At 30.6% G+C, this 17,326-nt stretch overlaps 2 protein-coding genes across 3 annotated transcripts in view; one reads left to right on the top strand and one right to left on the bottom strand.

Annotated features, from left to right (window-relative positions):
- Positions 1-5,063, bottom strand: part of LOC111619786 (leukocyte elastase inhibitor A-like) — an 11,393-nt gene extending 6,330 nt beyond the window's left edge. For both annotated transcript variants that reach the window (XM_023361598.1, XM_023361597.1), the window contains exon 1: positions 4,763-5,063. The gene's annotated coding sequence lies outside the window, so the exon portion shown is untranslated. The remainder of the gene's footprint in view (positions 1-4,762) is intronic.
- A 5,843-nt stretch (positions 5,064-10,906) lies between these two features.
- On the top strand, positions 10,907-15,180 carry LOC111619775. Its single transcript, XM_023361590.1, has 3 exons — positions 10,907-11,068; positions 12,189-12,273; positions 14,957-15,180. Exons 1-3 carry the CDS (start codon positions 10,958-10,960, stop codon positions 15,178-15,180), a joined length of 420 nt encoding a protein of 139 aa, XP_023217358.1. The 5' UTR covers positions 10,907-10,957.
- The last annotated feature ends 2,146 nt before the right edge of the window (positions 15,181-17,326 follow it).

Here is a 17,326-nt window from a genome sequence, read left to right as displayed (position 1 = left end):
TCTCATAAAGTATTTTTCTGAGGTCTGTCTTATCAGGTAAATTACTGTACACAGTGTATTCATTAATTTTCATTTTCATGTAGTAAAGGCTCTATGCCTTCATAAAAGACGTACTTTTCCTTTGTTTAAGGGTAATTGGGCAGTTTATTCTCTGTTGTATTCTCAAGCAAACAATACATACAAGTACACTACAGTATTTTCTGAGGAAACACTCGTACTTATTTTTTTAAACCCCATTCCCAATAACCCGGCATTTTCACAAACTTGGCCATCCTTCGGTCCACATTAGACCGTGTTTTCGGGACTCTACTGTATCAAAAACATCAATACTTTGTTAAATAATATATTAAAATCTTAAAAATATACCGAAACAACAAATTTAGTACCACAATTAATATATAAAAAACTAGCAGATGAGCTCAGGCAGAGAATAACAGCAAAGATTAAAATTATTAGATTATTTCATACTTTCTATAAAATTATATTTTTAAAACACATTAGTTTATAAAATATAAAAAATGTTTAAAGTGGATATGCACTAAAAAGGGATAAGCAACCCACAGCCTGCATTAATATTTTGTGCAATGCAGGCTGCACAAAATATTAATAAATATATGAAATTTTCAATCTTGAGGAAGTATGTAGCAAAGCTTCTATCTTTATTTTCTACAACTTGTGTATATAAACAGTATAATAAGCCAACAACAAAAGGATATCGGGGTATTATATCACAATATAATCCCTTAGTCATTGGCTTATTATGTATATAAATAAGGTTTGTAGATGTTTGTTTATATTTGTAAACAGTTTTTTCTGCAATGAATTTAGTAAAAAGTAAAACAAGAAATCAGCTAACAGACTAACAAAATCAAACCTAATTTAAAACTAGCAGTGACTAATATGTTAATTTATAATCATATAGCCTATGAATAAATAATTCTGATTTATCATCTTTTTTTTCTTTTATTTTTCTCTTTTATGTGACCTACATCTGTTTAATAGTTTTAAAAGTGGCCCTGACATAGAAAAAGATTGTCCATCCCTGCTGTAAATGACATTTAATCCATATTTCCATCATAATCATCTAACCAACAGCAAAATTAATTAGGCAGTCAACATGCTAGAAACATTAATTAGAAACTATCTGATTAGAACTATAGGTAGACATTAAACACTATCTGTTAATGAAAATAGTAACTATAATTTGATTTTAACTTCTTTAGAATAATCTGAAAGAAAAGAAATGGCCAGAGTGGGAGTAAACCTGCAAATTCCTGTCTGCCTAAATAATTTGGCTCTTGGTTGGATGATTATTAAAACATTGAATTTCTTGGGATGTTTATATATAAATATTTCCATCAATAAATACTACATATCAAATACAAATATGCATCCCAAACTAAAACTAGTCTCTACTATATTTAACTATAGGTCTCAACATTACAGTACCAGTAATCTTTCAATAAAATTAACATATTAATTGATTCATATACTTAAAATATAATATCTAGTGGGATAATTATTAGATTTAATAATGGTCTGAAATCTTTGAAGATTATATATTTTACAAATTTCCATTAAAATGTTTTCTTCCATTTTTTAAATCCTTTAAAGATCTTCACCAGAAATATATTTCATAAGTCGTCCTACTACATTTCAAATGAGCTCATAAATGCTTCTATTGGATTAAATCTGATGATTCAGGTGGTGCAATATAATCAGACATTATAGAACAAACACCTAATTTCCCAAACAGTATGATTTAAATTATTGTCATGCCAGAAAAACTTTCTACCAAGAGCCATTTGTTAGCACTTTCAAACAAATAATTTCTATCAATGTCTAATATAACATTTAATAAATATTTCCATCAATAAATACTAAATATTCAATGCCAGATACAAGTATGCATCCCAAAACCAAAACTGGTCTCTACCATATTTAACTTAGGTCCTACATATTTTATTTTTATCTCAATTCTAAGTTTCCTCCACACCACATTTCATTTCTCAGAGCCAAATATCTTCAATCCATTTTCATTGCTAAAAATCAATCAACTTCAGAAATATTCTACCATTATTTTATATTCATTTGCAAAATTTATCTCTTTTTCTTTATTAGACAGACGGATTAATTTCTAATATCTCTTCCAATATACTCTTCCCATCTTATAACTCTTCTAATTCTCTTTGGTATGAAATCTTTTCCCAATTTATTTTAATCAACAATACACATTTATGTAGTAAATAAATTAGAATTAAACTTAATAGCTTTAAGGATGGTTTGTTTTACTAAATCAAAGTTTAGGTGATCTTCCATTATACTGTAAATTATGTAATGATTTGAATATTTTATGTTTTTTATGATAGAAAGAAAAGTGCTATATCATCTTTCAATTGGTTCAGAATTTTTAGAAATATATTTGATCATTTTTAAATGAAATTTCTGTATTCAATTATTTCTTCTACTCCTTATTTCTGCTCATTTCTAAAATTTTGATAAACTGATTTGAAGCCTATCATACACTATTGTTCCTTACTAATGCAATTTCAATAGTTACAGTAATTGATCATATCATAATTTTTATTTTCTTAAAGAAATGTGAATGAACATGTGATTACTTTTGTGAGGAACATTGAAGTTTAATTAAACTCTATTTTCATTATAATTAAATGACTATTTCCAACTACACTCAAGTCCACTTAACAAAACATTGAATAAGGGAGCAGTGCTTAAGAGAGTACTCTCCTAGTACCTGATTTTCTCCCATATTTTATATTAGTGGAACTCCTGTTAACAGTGCATTATATAATTGAGTAGTCCATTTAGAAGAGCATTATGCTGTGATATTTGTAGAGCAGCAGTCAGCATATGGGAGCAAACAAACATTTATAAAAATCTATCTTTAATCTTATGGTATATAATCACCCAAAGAACACGACAGCAAGGCCATACACTATAATATATGTTGTGGAGATTTGATGAAACTTTCATTAGTCAATGTTTAACATTTATGTAGTCGAAAGGTTTCTCACAGAATCATAACTGATTTCATTGAATACACAACAAGCAATTACATATTAAAAAGGTATTAAAATATAAGAACAAATAGCGCAAATCATATATATGCCTTCTCATCTCAAGTGGACAAGGCAAGAAGTGATCAGCAACCATATTTTGGAGATCACGCAAACTTTAAGGCAGTACCGTACTTATTTCTTTTTATACTGTCCAATTAGAAAGCATTCAGAAATTTTCCATCTTTCCAACTAGGCCTCCTTTTGTATTTCTGGGAAGTGAAAGTAATACGAGTATACTGTATATATAAGTTATAGAATGGTAAAATTGATGATATATACTGATGGATCCAAGGAAGTTACAGGGGCTTAAGTTCTCCCCATTGACACAAAAAATTAAAAGTTTTTCTTTGAACTTCAAAAATTACTTTTTGAAAACATTTATGATAGTAAATATTGTTTATTTATTGGCATCTGCAATACTGTCTTCATGTACATGTTAATAAAAGAATGTTATTAATTATTCATATATTTTTAAGTTTTGAGTTAGCTCCTCCTCCTCTCTGCTATTGATGATATAAGAATGGAAAGAAATATGCAGGTATAGTGAAATTATGTAATACTGAATTTTAGCAATACCAAGTGTTTTATAAGTTTAAGCAAGACAAATCACTTTATTCATTACTTTTAAGCCTATACACTCTCAGCAATGTGGCACCTGTCTTCCAGGAATGGCCAGATTAGTGAGAGTCTACTATACCATAAATATTACCTGTGATCTTGTTACTTTAGATAAAGGAGCATTATGCAGCAATCCCACAGATGCTCTTAAGCTGACTCAATTGTATGATCTAAATATAAAAATTAATAGAAATCTTATCAGAATCTCTGAATTTCGACAAAAGATGGTTAAACCTGTATTAATATTCTATCATCATTAATATGTGTTTACTGAATGAACTTTTACCTGTGTATACAGTAAAATGGAGTAAATATATTTTCAGTTGTGACTGTACATTATATCTAGTTCATTTTTATCATACTATTACTTCATAAATAACGCATTAAATCATATTAAAACTAAGTTTCTAATCTGTAGATATATTTTCTTTACAATTCTTAAACACTATAAAAATTACAAAGAAAATACTGTAATATTTTACATTGATTTTACTTTAAAGGTTGGTGAAGTAATTATTCTATCAATAACAACCGATAAAAGAAAAAAACTTAGAATACTAAAGCAAATAACGTGTTATTATAAACCAGTGTTCCCAACCTTTTTGAATTAGCGATATACTTTAAATTTTAATTAATATTATTGCTGCGACACAATAATTTTTACGATCGACGAAAAAAATTAATAATACGAAACTTATAAAAGTAACCAAAAAAAGTGCAATTTTACAAATTTACTATAAGAATAAAAAATGCTATGTAGATTAATGCGTAAAAAGCTAGTATCGGTTTATGAGGCGGTAAGCCGGAACGTTTATAGAAGATGCAAAGAGTTGATACGCAGGCATCGCATAGAAGCTCGCAATTTTTGTAAGGAAATTATGCAGATTGTGCAAAGTTTGCAACAATAGCATTTTTATGAATCTTACCAATACTTCCTCCTCTCTCGGTCGGCTGGTGGTAAAAAGTTGAAAGATAAATGAAATTTTTTAAAAGCTTATTCAAAATTCTATAAAGTATTTGGTGGAATTTACAATCTTACAACATACAGTCTACGTCATACTTACTTCCGGTCTTTGTACGAAATGTTGTTCGTGAAAGTTACGAGTTGTTTGAGATTGAGCTTCGGCTCTACGGTTATATTGGTAACTGCGTATCTTCCTGAAGGGCGTGCCCACTAGTATTGATAGCGTTTCATATTAGACATGAAATCCAATGTTGCCAAGTGCCAATCAGCAGCTCCTCTGGAGTGAAAACAATTCCCTCTAGAAATCCCCTAGTTATTTCTTTCTCTTACATTTTTATCCAGAATTTAAATAAAAATTTATGAATAGCTAGATTCATTTTGAGCTTAATTGTACCATTCGATCATATTTTATACACCGAGTTTGTCATCGCAACATGCCCACGTTCTTACATTATAACAAAAAGAAAAAAGTATTCATACAATAGAAGTAAATGTTCAATTCGGCGGATGTGAAAAGAGACTCAATATAAAACAGCAAAAAAATATAAATAAAAAAATAAATATATATAAAATAAACAGGCGATTTTAATAGTGGTATTACAGAAATATTGACACATTTAATAGAGACAAGTATAACAAGTTTATTAAGAGAATGGTAATAAAAATACACACTGAAATGGCTCACAACTCGGGTGAAGCCTCGTGGATAAAAAATACAATGGCTTGGATGTGCCAGTCATAACTTCGAGTCTAAAATATTAAGCACCACCAACTGTAAATAAAAAAAAAGCTAACTCAAGCTGGTTCACCCCTTACCTACAAAGTAAGCTGGAACAGCAACGTATGAGGGGAGTTGTCTCATACAATACTAATATCTTTTATATTACACTTCTGTAAAGCGTTTTAAGGGTTGTAATAGTTCGTAGTCATTTTGATTTTTTATGTGGTGATACATGTTTTGGTTAAGTTAAAGAAATTTGTATCACTTCTTGAATACCCTCAAATGGTTCACAAGACAAATGAGACTTTTTCAAAAAATATCTTACAAATATGCCTTAGACTGTGCTGAGTGCTAAAAACTTATTACCAATTCTGTACTTTGTTATTGAAATTTGAAGACACTACAACTATTGAAATGGAATGGCAAACTATTTCTAATAAGAAATCAGAAAATACAAACACAGTTTTTCGACTAAAGTGAGCAATCGCGGGGATTGTTCAGGAAATGACAAATTTGAAAAATAGACTAGTTTATTCGAACTTGTGTAATTAGAATTTCTTTTAATTCGAACTGGACATCAGTCTCATCTGATTCCTATTTAAATCAACGTAAAATTAGTAATTACAGCTCGATTGTGTAATTTCCTGTTTATTCGAATCAAGAGCGCATGTCTTTGAATTTAATTCCCATTTTAGGGTTTCTATCTTTCTAAGGAAAAGGGAAAGCCTTTCAGCCTTGCCGAGTTGATCTCTCACGTCAGGGCACCAATTTAGCTTTTTTATAATATTTGAATGAGTTTACGTATTCTAGTTTTTTCCTATTTAACATTAAAGAAGGTCTTTTTACTTTTAATTTTCTCGTTACAAAAAGTAATTTAAATTTGTCAGCGTTAAACCATAGTTTACTGTTTTTTGTCCAAGTCTCTAAATTTGCCAAAATTGTTTGCGCTTTCTTTTTAAGATTGTATTCTTTTCTATCTGTCACCGTCACCAAGAGGTCATCTGCAAAAGCCACTAGCTCTCTGTGTTGGGGGAGATTGATCCTAAAAGCCGTATTTAGTAGGATATACCAAAGAGGGGGAGAGGCCGCGCTGCCCTGGGGCACTCCTAGATTAATCGATTTTGTTACCGTTTCCGAGTTGTAGGTTAGCTGGACCTTCCTTCCTTTGAAATAGCTGACTAAAAGATCGTAAAGATTCTTTGGGACTTCTGCTTTTCGAAGTTCATTGAGAATTAATTCAGGCCATGCCGAGTCGAATGCAGCCGAAATATCTAAAGAAATGACTATGCATATTTTTTTATTGTTTAATGCTTTCTGCATGTGGTCTCTGACTATAATTAAAGGTTCCGTAGTACTCTTTTGGGGAGTAAATCCAAACTGTTTATTACAAAGATATTTCTTTTTTGTTAGATGATGAGTTATCCTATTTATCATTAGTTTCTCTAGAATTTTGCCGAGTACTGGTAATAGACTAATTGGACGAAATGATTTAGGGGAATCCAGTGGCGTAGCGTGGGTGTCAGCCGCCCGGGGCGAAGGAAAATTTCGCCCCTCCTTATTTAAGTATCTCAATTTAAAAGACTAAAATTCAGTTTCGTCACCGGATAAGTAATGAAAAATTCCGTGCTAGTGTTGCTACCTTTTTAAAATCGCTGACCCGGACGGAAGGCATGGGCGTAGCGAGGGGGGAGCCTGGGTGGGCACGGCCCTCCCCAGTGAACCTGGTGCTCCCCAGAAAATCACAGCCGAAAAAGTGTTAAGCCGATTTGGAAACAACAAAAATCTTAAAGCTAAAAATTTTGAATACTAATAAAAAAAAAGGTCCACTGTGCCCAATGTTATGAATAATTTGAAATAATTCAATTTTGTGTTAGGTTGGCCTCTACTAGGCCCCCCCCACAACAAAACTCTGGCTACGCCCATGACGGCAGGTGAGGTTTGTTCGAACAGAAGTTCCTGAAGCATGCGTATATCATTTTACAATGCGAAGAATAATTTGCAGTGCATGCCGGTTCTAAATCAGTTACAGTTAGCGAGTAGGGAGACTTAGATAGGAGTAACGCAAGTGACCTAGCTCTATTGAATATTGGAGGTGTATATGGTTACGAACGAATCGTACAAGCAAAAGAGAGAGAGAAAAAAAAGGTCGACAGGTTGCACACGATATCCCCGACGGCGAGTCGGATGGTAGCACTATTCCGTGCTCATTTCAATCGGTCCGAATCGTAGGTGGACGAAAATATGAAATAAAATGGTTCAAATTCTTACAAGATATTATTATTTATTTTGAAATTTTACCGCCCCTTAAAACGTAATTTTTCCGCCCTTAAAAAGTGCCGCTCCCTACGCTACGCTACTGGGGGAATCCAATTGCCTGCCTAGCTTCGGGAGAATCTTAACAATAGCGTGTTTCCATGCCGCCGGGAAAAACCCGGAAGACAGGCAAGAGTTATAGATTATATTAGAAGAAGGATATCGGAGTCTAGATTAAAAGCGTGTTTTATAATTTCTGCATTTAACCCGTCATGGCCAGAGGATTTCGTATTTTGTTGGGTCGAAACAGCTTGTCTAATTTCCGAGATACTAAAAGGCAAATCGTTTTCCTTGAAATAATGAGCTTCAATATTCGCTTTTATCTGCTGATGGTAAAGGAAGTCAGAAGACGGGTCGTCAGAAAGAAAAAATGTGTTTATAAACAAGGTGGCTATTTCTTTATCACCGTATAAAGTTTCGTCTGCAGAATTTTTGATTGATAATTTTGTTGTGTAGTTCGAAAATTCTTTTCTTAGTAGTTTATATACCCGATTCCAAGGAGCTGAATTGCCTTTGATCCAGCAGAATTTCTTACGTGACTCAGTTTTGGAATCTTTCATTAATTTTTGATATCCTCTTCTAACTGCTAGATATTGCTCGCGAGAATCCGTACGATCTGGACCATTGAATCTTTTTTTTACTCTTTCCGCCCTGTGGGCACTAAGAGGGTCTCTTTTAGCAGGTCCATTATGGGTTCGCCCCACAATGGGACGACTTGCTGGTAAGGGACGGGGCCCGACATATCCGAACGGACCACCCCCGAAAATTTCCTGGGGATTCCTTGACCCGTCCGGATTCGATCCCTGGTCCCCCAGAGCGGTAGGCTGCCACCTTGACTGCTCGGCCATCCGGCCTGGACCATTGGATCCATTGGACCGTTGAAATTTACGTCTTAGTCGCTTAACATTTCATCTAGAGCAGTGGTTCCCAATTAGTGGTACGTGTACCCCTGGGGGTACGCGAAATTGAGTGAAGGGGTACGCGCGGCAATCTAAAATCGGTCGATTTAAAATTTAAACGAATGAGATGAAGCAATCAAAAAAATAAAGGGGGACCATAAAAAGTTCGGCAATTTACAACATGATGTCGAATGCACAAATTCGTTTATTAATAACTAAAAATATTCTCGAAATTTCATCAAAAATGCATTTATAACAATACCTAAATGAAATTCTTATGCAAGAAACAAAAAGTGTACAGTTAACACAATTTGTGTTAATTGTACAATTATCATTATCATCGTGTCAGCGAAGCGGCAATAAAATATTTACTATCATTTTGCACAACATACCTCCGCGAGAGCGGATTTTCGGCCATGACAAACACGAAAACTAAACGTCATCACCGACTTCAACTCGAAGATGACTCGAGACTGAAGCTGACCAAAAAGCAACCAGATTTTACAAAGTTTTGAAAAGAAAATCGTGCACATTTGTCGCATTAAAATTAAATAACCTTATGTTATTTTCATTATTATTAGAATTGTATTTTAAAGGTAATAAATGTAAAAAAAAACTTATTCTATTTATCACTTGCTGTCTACCCACAGTTTCGCCCGCATTATATCGAATTTTCTCGTGGGAGTAAGATATTTTCTCGCAGTAAAATGTAGCCTATGTCCATCTCCAACATGTAAGCTATCTCTGTGCCAAATTTTATTAAAACCTGTTCAGCGGTTTAGGCGTAAAAAGGTGACAGACAGACAGCATTATCTTCGAATTTATTAGTATGGATTAATATGAATTTCTGCTATAAGGGGTACGCGAGTTTGAGCTCTTTTTTGAAGTGGTACGCAGGAAAAACTAATTGGGAACCACTGATCTAGAGCCATGGTTCCCAATTAATGGTACGCGTACCCCTGGGGGTACGCGAAATTGCATGAAGGGGTACACACGGCAATCTAAAATCGGCCGATTTAAAATTTAAATGCATCAGATAAAGCAATCAAAAAAACAATGGGTGGCCCATCAAAAATTCGGCAATTTGCAACATGATGTCGAATGCACACATTCGTTTATTTCTAACTAAAAATATTCTCGAAATTTCATCAAAAAATGCATTTGTGACAATACCTAAATGAAATTCTTACTCAAGAAACAAAAATTGTACAATTAACACAATTTGTGTTAATTGTACAATTATCATTATTATCATGTCAGCGAAGCGGCAAAAAATATTTACTACCATTTTGCCAACATACCTCTGCGAGAACGGATTTTCGGCCATGATAAATATGAAAACTAAACATCGTAACCGACTTCAACTCGAAGATGACTCGAGACTGAAGCTGACCAAAAAACAACCAAATTTTACAAAGTTGTGCAAAGAAAATTGTGCATATTTGTCACATTAAAATTAAATAACATTATGTTATTTTCATTATTATTAGAATTGTATTTTAAAGGTAATAAATGTAAAAAAAACTTATTCTATTTATCACTAGCTGTCTACCCACAGCTTTGCCCGCATTATATCAAATTTTCTCGTGGGAGTAAGATATTTTCTCGCAGTAAAATGTAGCCTATGTCCATCTCCAACATGTAAGCTATCTCTGTGCCAAATTTTATTAAAACCTGTTCAGCGGTTTAGACGTGAAAAGGTGACAGACAGACAGAATTACCTTCGAATTTATAATATTAGTATGGATTAATATGAATTTCTGCTATAAGGGGTACGCGAGTTTGAGCTCTTTTTTGAAGTGGTACGCAGGAAAAACTAATTGGGAACCACTGTTCTAGACGGAGAAGATAACTTGTAAGTCGTTAGACGATGTTAAGGAAAAGCTTGATACAGCGGATTCCGCTAAATTGGAAACCCTTATGGCGGATATTCAATTTCCCGCTACATAAAATGACCACTCAACGTTTTCCTATTGTACTATAGGTATTATGCGTAAAACGGGACAAAAAGAGTAAATAATAATAATATTACACAAAAAATAAACTTTTAATTACACACAAATGAATTAATAATTGAAAATTCAGCTGTATCAAGAATTTTTAGAAAAACCAGAAGAATGCAAAAAATAAAATGGAATTATTAATATTAGAACGGTTAGACAGACTTGTAATATCACTGACAATTGGTTTTGTTAATTTCAAATTTGATTATTTGAGTTAGATCGCTAATGGATAACGATCATATTTTTTTTCCTATTCTAAAAGTTTGTTTTTACAGGCTGGCAACATTTATTACTAATATTGATTATTTTGCTACCCATGTTGTGTTTTAATTATAATAATAATCGATTTCACTTTGAAAATGGAAATTAAGGAAAATATCCAATGGTTATGTAAATTATTAAATCTGATTGGATTTTCTCCAGTGGTACCCGAAACATTCCGAAAAGCAAAATTTAATCAAGATGACGTTGTGAGTAGATAATTTCTGATAGGTTAATGTAAAATAAGTGGCAATTTCAAGTTTCTCTTTGATGATGATAATTGAAAATTTCGATTTTGTATTAATTCTGAGCAATAATTTTCTTTCTGAAGTTCTATAAGATAGCAAATTGTAGAATGTCATATAAATAATTGTTATTGGTACATTTTGATGCAACTTCTTTCAAAAATACTTGGATCTTAATTATTTATTGATTTATTTATCATAATTTTTACATTTCAAAAAAATTCCTTATAATAATGATCCATCTTAAAGCATCAAAAGAAATATTGTGCATATCTTCATGGATGATTAATATTAAATCATGTTCAGTTCTAAAGAAAAAATAGTAATTGGAGTAGCTAACCATTGGCTTTTAAATGTGTACTGTTAAATTATTTTCATCTAATTGATGCTGTTATCTTTGCTCTGGTGAAATTAATTAATTTTCATTATATACAGAGCACTGAAAATAAAACTTAAATCTACTAGAAATCTATATATTAGTCCAATTTATATTAATTTTCACAGGTGATATTTTAAAAAACCTAATGTTAATTCTTATGAGAATATCAATAAGTACTTCTAAATAAATCTTTTAAATTAAATTTTGGCATGAAATATGTTTCAATTTCCTATTTTAAATCAAATACTGAGTTATAAGTTTGATTGTTTTCTTGTTTTTTTATACATTAATATTGTTGAATATGTCGAAATTACATAAACTGTCCTAGATTAATTTGTACGTTATTCTAGATTTGAAATGTTTCCATCAAAGTATTTCATCTTATATTTTATTCTGTAGTGCTTTTAGGTAGAAAAACAGCTGTCCTTTAACAGTAATTGTTTGATTTTAAAAAGAAATATTTTTATTAAATTTTATAAAAAATTTAGTTCAGTAACATTTGTATTATTTTAATGATGCTTATCTACTAAATAACGTTTAAATTTCTTAAATTAATACTTTGTTTTGTTAAATATTTGAAATATGTAGTTCTAAAATTGATTTTTTTTTTTTAAATTTGAAAGGCTACAGTATATCAGTAGAGATTTTGATTATTTTTATAAAAAATGTAAAGATAAAAAAACATTTATACATTATTGTTTTCAGATATTTCAACTATGGAAGCTATTATATGAATTCACATTTTGGTTACAAGAACAGAAACTTTCTTGTTGTAAAGAATTAGGGAATGGTAAGTTACAATGGTGAATTGGTACACAGCTGTTAAATATTTTTATATATAATATGTTAATATATTCTATCTTTTTTACTCTTTTGTTGTATAACTTGTTTTTATTATTTTTATTATCTAAATCAAATATTTCTTTATGCATAAAGTAAAATAAAACATTTAATATGTACTGTACAATATCTATTTCTAAAAACCATAAATTCAGTAAGGCATGTCTTGTTCATGAAGTTTATTCACTAATATGATACATTTGTTTCATGTGTTCAGAAATTTATTTATTTATATGAAGAATAGTGTTCAAATCATTTTACTCTAGGTTCACATCTTCCTTAGACTTTTTGAATAAAATAACCTCTTGCACAACTCCTGGGAAGATAAAATAATTCAAGATAAATTGAATAAGTTTTCAATTTAAAAATGTTCTAATAAGCAGCAATAGAAAAACATTTCAAGTTTAAATAAACATACCACCATTTTTGAATAAATTAATGGAAACAGCATTAGAAAATTTAAACAAAGAATTTTTCATTTTTAAAATTGCTGTAGACTTTAGATTGATTTTGGCTCAGAAAGTTGAATGTAATTGTTATTAATAATATGATATTTATAGATTATAACAATAATCATCAATAAAAGTAGAAGCAGTTTATAGATATATTATATTATACATCAAATTAATATGATTAATGATTAAAAATCAGTTTTATCTTAATGCCAAATGCTAAATTTATCACTATACTTGGAAATTGTTTAAATTGTTTTTCATAAATGTTTGTATCTCAATAAATATTTATGCGATTCAGTAGCAGTTAACAGTAAAACTAATCAAAATATTTCATTCTGTGTTTGAATGAAAATCTAACAAGCTTTTTTACCAAAGTTATTACATATTATAGATTCACAAATCTATAATATTTAATACCTGTACGTTGGCCATTTTGCATTGATAAATTTAATTATTTCTAAAGTCCACATTTTATTGATATTCACTTCAGTGAGATTTTTACCCCATCCAGAGATATTAAACAAAATAGATGTCAACATACACACATACAGAATTTCCCCACTTTTGTGCATTTGTGAAGTCTCAAACAAAGATTTGCAAAAATCCCAGAGGGTTAATTTGACATAATTTTATAATACTTTCCCATGTTACATTATAACAACCAGGAAAGTGAAAGTGAAAATAAAACTTGTAAATTACTTCATAACAATTTTATTAATTGTCATGACTTACATTTCCAGAAATTGTGACTTCTTCTGACATGGCCTTAAAGCCCATGCTTCTGGCTTTTGCTTGTATCTTATATGAGGCAGTTTTGGCCGTATCTTTCATCTTTGCAATAAAACCTAATTTTTTAAAATGTATATATATGATAAAATTTTTATTTTACTTGAAATTTTTTATTTGCTAAATAAATAATTTATTCATAGTTTTTGTTTGAATTTTATCATCAATATCATCATCATCATCATCATCATCATCATCAACCATTATCAATCCACTGCAGGATGAAGGTCTCCCCAAGCCTCTTCCACAGTATTTTGTTTTGGGCATTTCGCTTCCATGTTGTGCCAAGATGCCTCTTGATCTCATCAACCCACCGAATGTGAGGACGTTTTCTTGGTCGTTTTCGATCTCTTGATATCCAATCAAGAACTTCAGATGTCCAGCGATGGTCAGTTCTTCTTGCAATATGTCCAGCCCACTGCCACTTGAGGGATTTTACTTTAGCGATGATATCGGTAACATCATCAATATACCAGTTAATATGTACAAATTTTTTCTGGGCATCTGGTGAAATTGCCAAGTTTTGGTATTTCTGATATTCTGACTGATTGATCAAGCTTCTAAGACAAGCTATGTTATTTAGTGCATAATATAAGCCAAAATTCCCCTTCAGTATTCTATAGGAGTTTGTTGAAATTGAGACAAATCAGTAAGGTTTGATATCCAAGACTTTGGTCCTTATTGAATTGCCCATGTTGCTATTCATTTGCCATCTCGTGGTAACAGAATCATATAAATTACTGAAAATTATGAGTTTTATAGATAATGATGATGCTAATTTAAATAGCAGAATTTTCATAAAGGTATTATATGTACAAATCTGTGTAAACAGATATAGTCACTATTGATATGTATTAATTTCATACCAATAGTGACTATTTCTGTTTCTAGTTAAATTTTAATTAAATTATTGATTATTTGATGGTTATTTTCAAGTTAGTGACATTTGCATAGTGGCATCTTGGAAAAAGGTTTATATTGTTTGTTAACACCTGAACTTGATGCTATTAACAAGTGTAAATAATAATAACTTATTTGATCCTAGTGTTATGTTATAGAGATAAAAACTTTTTTAGATGAATGGTTTTAACTTTATGAAAGTGTCTTAGTTTTTTGTGTAAAGTTTCAAGATTCTTTTAACAGTTTCTCCAAAGAAAAAATATCTTAAAATGTTTTCAAGAGAAGTTTTTGCTTGATGTTTATATTATCGTTTTATTAAATTCTGATCTCTGAGTACTAGAATAGCAATTATGAAATTTATTAAAGTATAAAAAATTATTAGAAAAAGCTTGAATTTTTTATAAAATAAGAGTTAATTAATTAAGAGATTAATAAATATAAATTTTATAAATTATATAAATTAAAACTTTTGTTATTTTTCAATATTTTTAGAAACACTATCTGACTTAAAACGAAAAATGCTATTACTGGGATATAATTCTTCAGCATTTTTAGAATTGAATTTAATGACAAAATTTTGCAGTCGAGAATTGCTACTAGCAATTGGATGGATAATAGCAAGATGTAATTTAATTGATATGTTGTCTGCATCATTTATCAAATTTTCTTTAATTAATTGTGAAGATACAAGTTGCATTAACAAGGTAAATTATTGAGAATTAATATGTTAATTATATAAAAATTTATTTTTATTAAAATTATTAGCTATGTTTTGCAAATTACAATACTATAGTTTTTTTCAAAAGCATATACTGTAGTTTCCATAATTTTCCATGATTAGTTTTTTTCCAAACTGATTTTAGTTACTTTTCACTCTTGATTTCAATTTAAATGGCTATGGACTACATTTAATATAGAATATAAACAATGTATTTACTAGGACGACTTATTATTCTCCAAATTTGTTTTTATAGAATAACAGTTGATTATTTTTGTTTATCACAATTTCAAGATTAAATTATTCAGTGCTGACTCCAATATTAATTTTAGTATTAATTGAGGAGCTTATTTCTAAATGGATATAAGCACATAAATTTGTGATATTTGAACTAGTGCTGTAATATTACTCATTGCAAGCTCTACTGTTTATATTATAAATTTGTGTCAAATAGGCCCATATACAATAGGAAAAATAGTCTCTAATTCATGTTTGTTTACAAATGGATTTATATTCTTTCTACTGTAATTCCTTATTTCCATATGCACTTATATCCATATGGAAATAAGCTCTCAGTTAATAATGGAGTCAACACTGAGTAACTTAAACTTATTAATTAATAATGTTTTAATAGAGGATTTTTTCATATCCCTGTAAGTGATACAGTAAACATAAAATATGCATAACTAAGAAATGTACTCGCACATAATTTATTGTTATGGAATTATAATTAGTATTTTATTAGAATATTTCCTTTCAGATTTCAGATCTTTGCATTGTTGAATCCAAAGCAGGTTTCAGCATCTAATTCGGTTTATAAAATAAACTGAAAATGTATGTTTGTTTTAATGATTAAACCCATTTGCTGGAAAATTGAATAATTTTTAATTTTAGAAGTTGTGTTCCAGCTATGTTATTGGATTTTATTTTGAAACAATTTGTAGTTTTTGCAAAGTTGTCATTGCTTATATTCAATTGATGTCAATCTCTAGAATAAAATGATTCATCTGTATGCTTAAAGAAATTGAAACAGCTTTTTTTCAGCAGGCTTTTAAAAAATTTTTGTTAATTACATCATCTAAACTTGTTGATACATATCTATTGTTTTAATATTTTCTCATAGTTTAATCAAGTTTATTGTTTTTATTTCAAATTATTTAACACTTATGTTAATTGCAAATTGTTATTTCTAATAAAATTTTATTTATTTTTTTACACCTGTTTTGTAGTAAAACTAGTAGTAATTACAAATTTATGTGAGGTTAGCCAACTGGGTGAAAATGTGAGGACAATCAAGCGGTCAACATTGTTGTGTGGGAGTGGAAAGACTCACTGGGACAAGCTTTTCATCTTTTAACCCATTTATTATATACACAAAAGTTTCTTACAATGTTTTGCAAAGTTGCAACATAACAGAGCTTGGGGAATGAAATGTCCACTCAAGAGTCCAAAGCTCTGTTGGAAGTTCTCCTTTTGGTCCCTCGATGTCGTATGTTGCGATCAATGGCCCCAGGGCATGTGGACAGCTTTTGGTGAAAGTCTCCAGAGAAGGGCTCATCTGGGTAAAACAAAACGTCATGGGAGAGAGACAGTAAGTCCCAAGAGTCAACAAATGTATGCTGCTGAGCTGCAGGATTGCAAAAATCCTGAAGTGGAGCACCAAGAATGTCACATCCTTGATTTGCGCAGTTTTATAAGTTTTTCCCCTAAAGCAGCCTTTTCATTGGCTTCTACTTGTCACCTGGTGACAATTTGAAACTGATCAGAGGACGCAGGAGAGGCCAGTTTTACGACTAAATATGACTCCTTTCCAGCAAGTTTCCCTTGACTGTAGTCTTTTCCAGTGTTCTAATAAAAACTTAAATTGTTCAATCAGGACATTTAATTTTCCCTATTCATGTCTGAAAATGGAGTTCTTTATTTCTTGATAGAATGGTCACTTTAAGACCTTCAAAGTGGCTTCTGTCTGGTACCTCACATTTATATATATATATTTTTTAAATTTTATCACACATTATAGATTCACAAATCTATAATATTTAATACCTGTACGTTGGCCATTTTGCATTGATAAATTTAATTATTTCTAAAGTCCACATTTTATTGATATTCACTTCAGTGAGATTTTTACCCCATCCAGAGAT

Source organism: Centruroides sculpturatus, unplaced genomic scaffold (genome assembly GCF_000671375.1).
Source record: "Centruroides sculpturatus isolate CEXI.00-Female unplaced genomic scaffold, Cexi_2.0 scaffold201, whole genome shotgun sequence".
Classification (NCBI taxonomy): Eukaryota; Metazoa; Arthropoda; class Arachnida; order Scorpiones; family Buthidae; genus Centruroides; species Centruroides sculpturatus.
This window is presented reverse-complemented; position numbering and strand designations above follow the sequence as displayed.

What these genes read in the sequence shown, in the direction of transcription:
- LOC111619775 (XM_023361590.1), top strand. Translation starts at nt 10,958, where the DNA reads ATGGAAATTAAGGAAAATATCCAATGGTTATGTAAATTATTAAATCTG. An exon ending in AATTTAATCAAGATGACGTT is followed by an intron (nt 11,069 to 12,188) that starts GTGAGTAGATAA and finishes TATTGTTTTCAG; the next exon opens with ATATTTCAACTATGGAAGCT. An exon ending in TTGTAAAGAATTAGGGAATG is followed by an intron (nt 12,274 to 14,956) that starts GTAAGTTACAAT and finishes CAATATTTTTAG; the next exon opens with AAACACTATCTGACTTAAAA.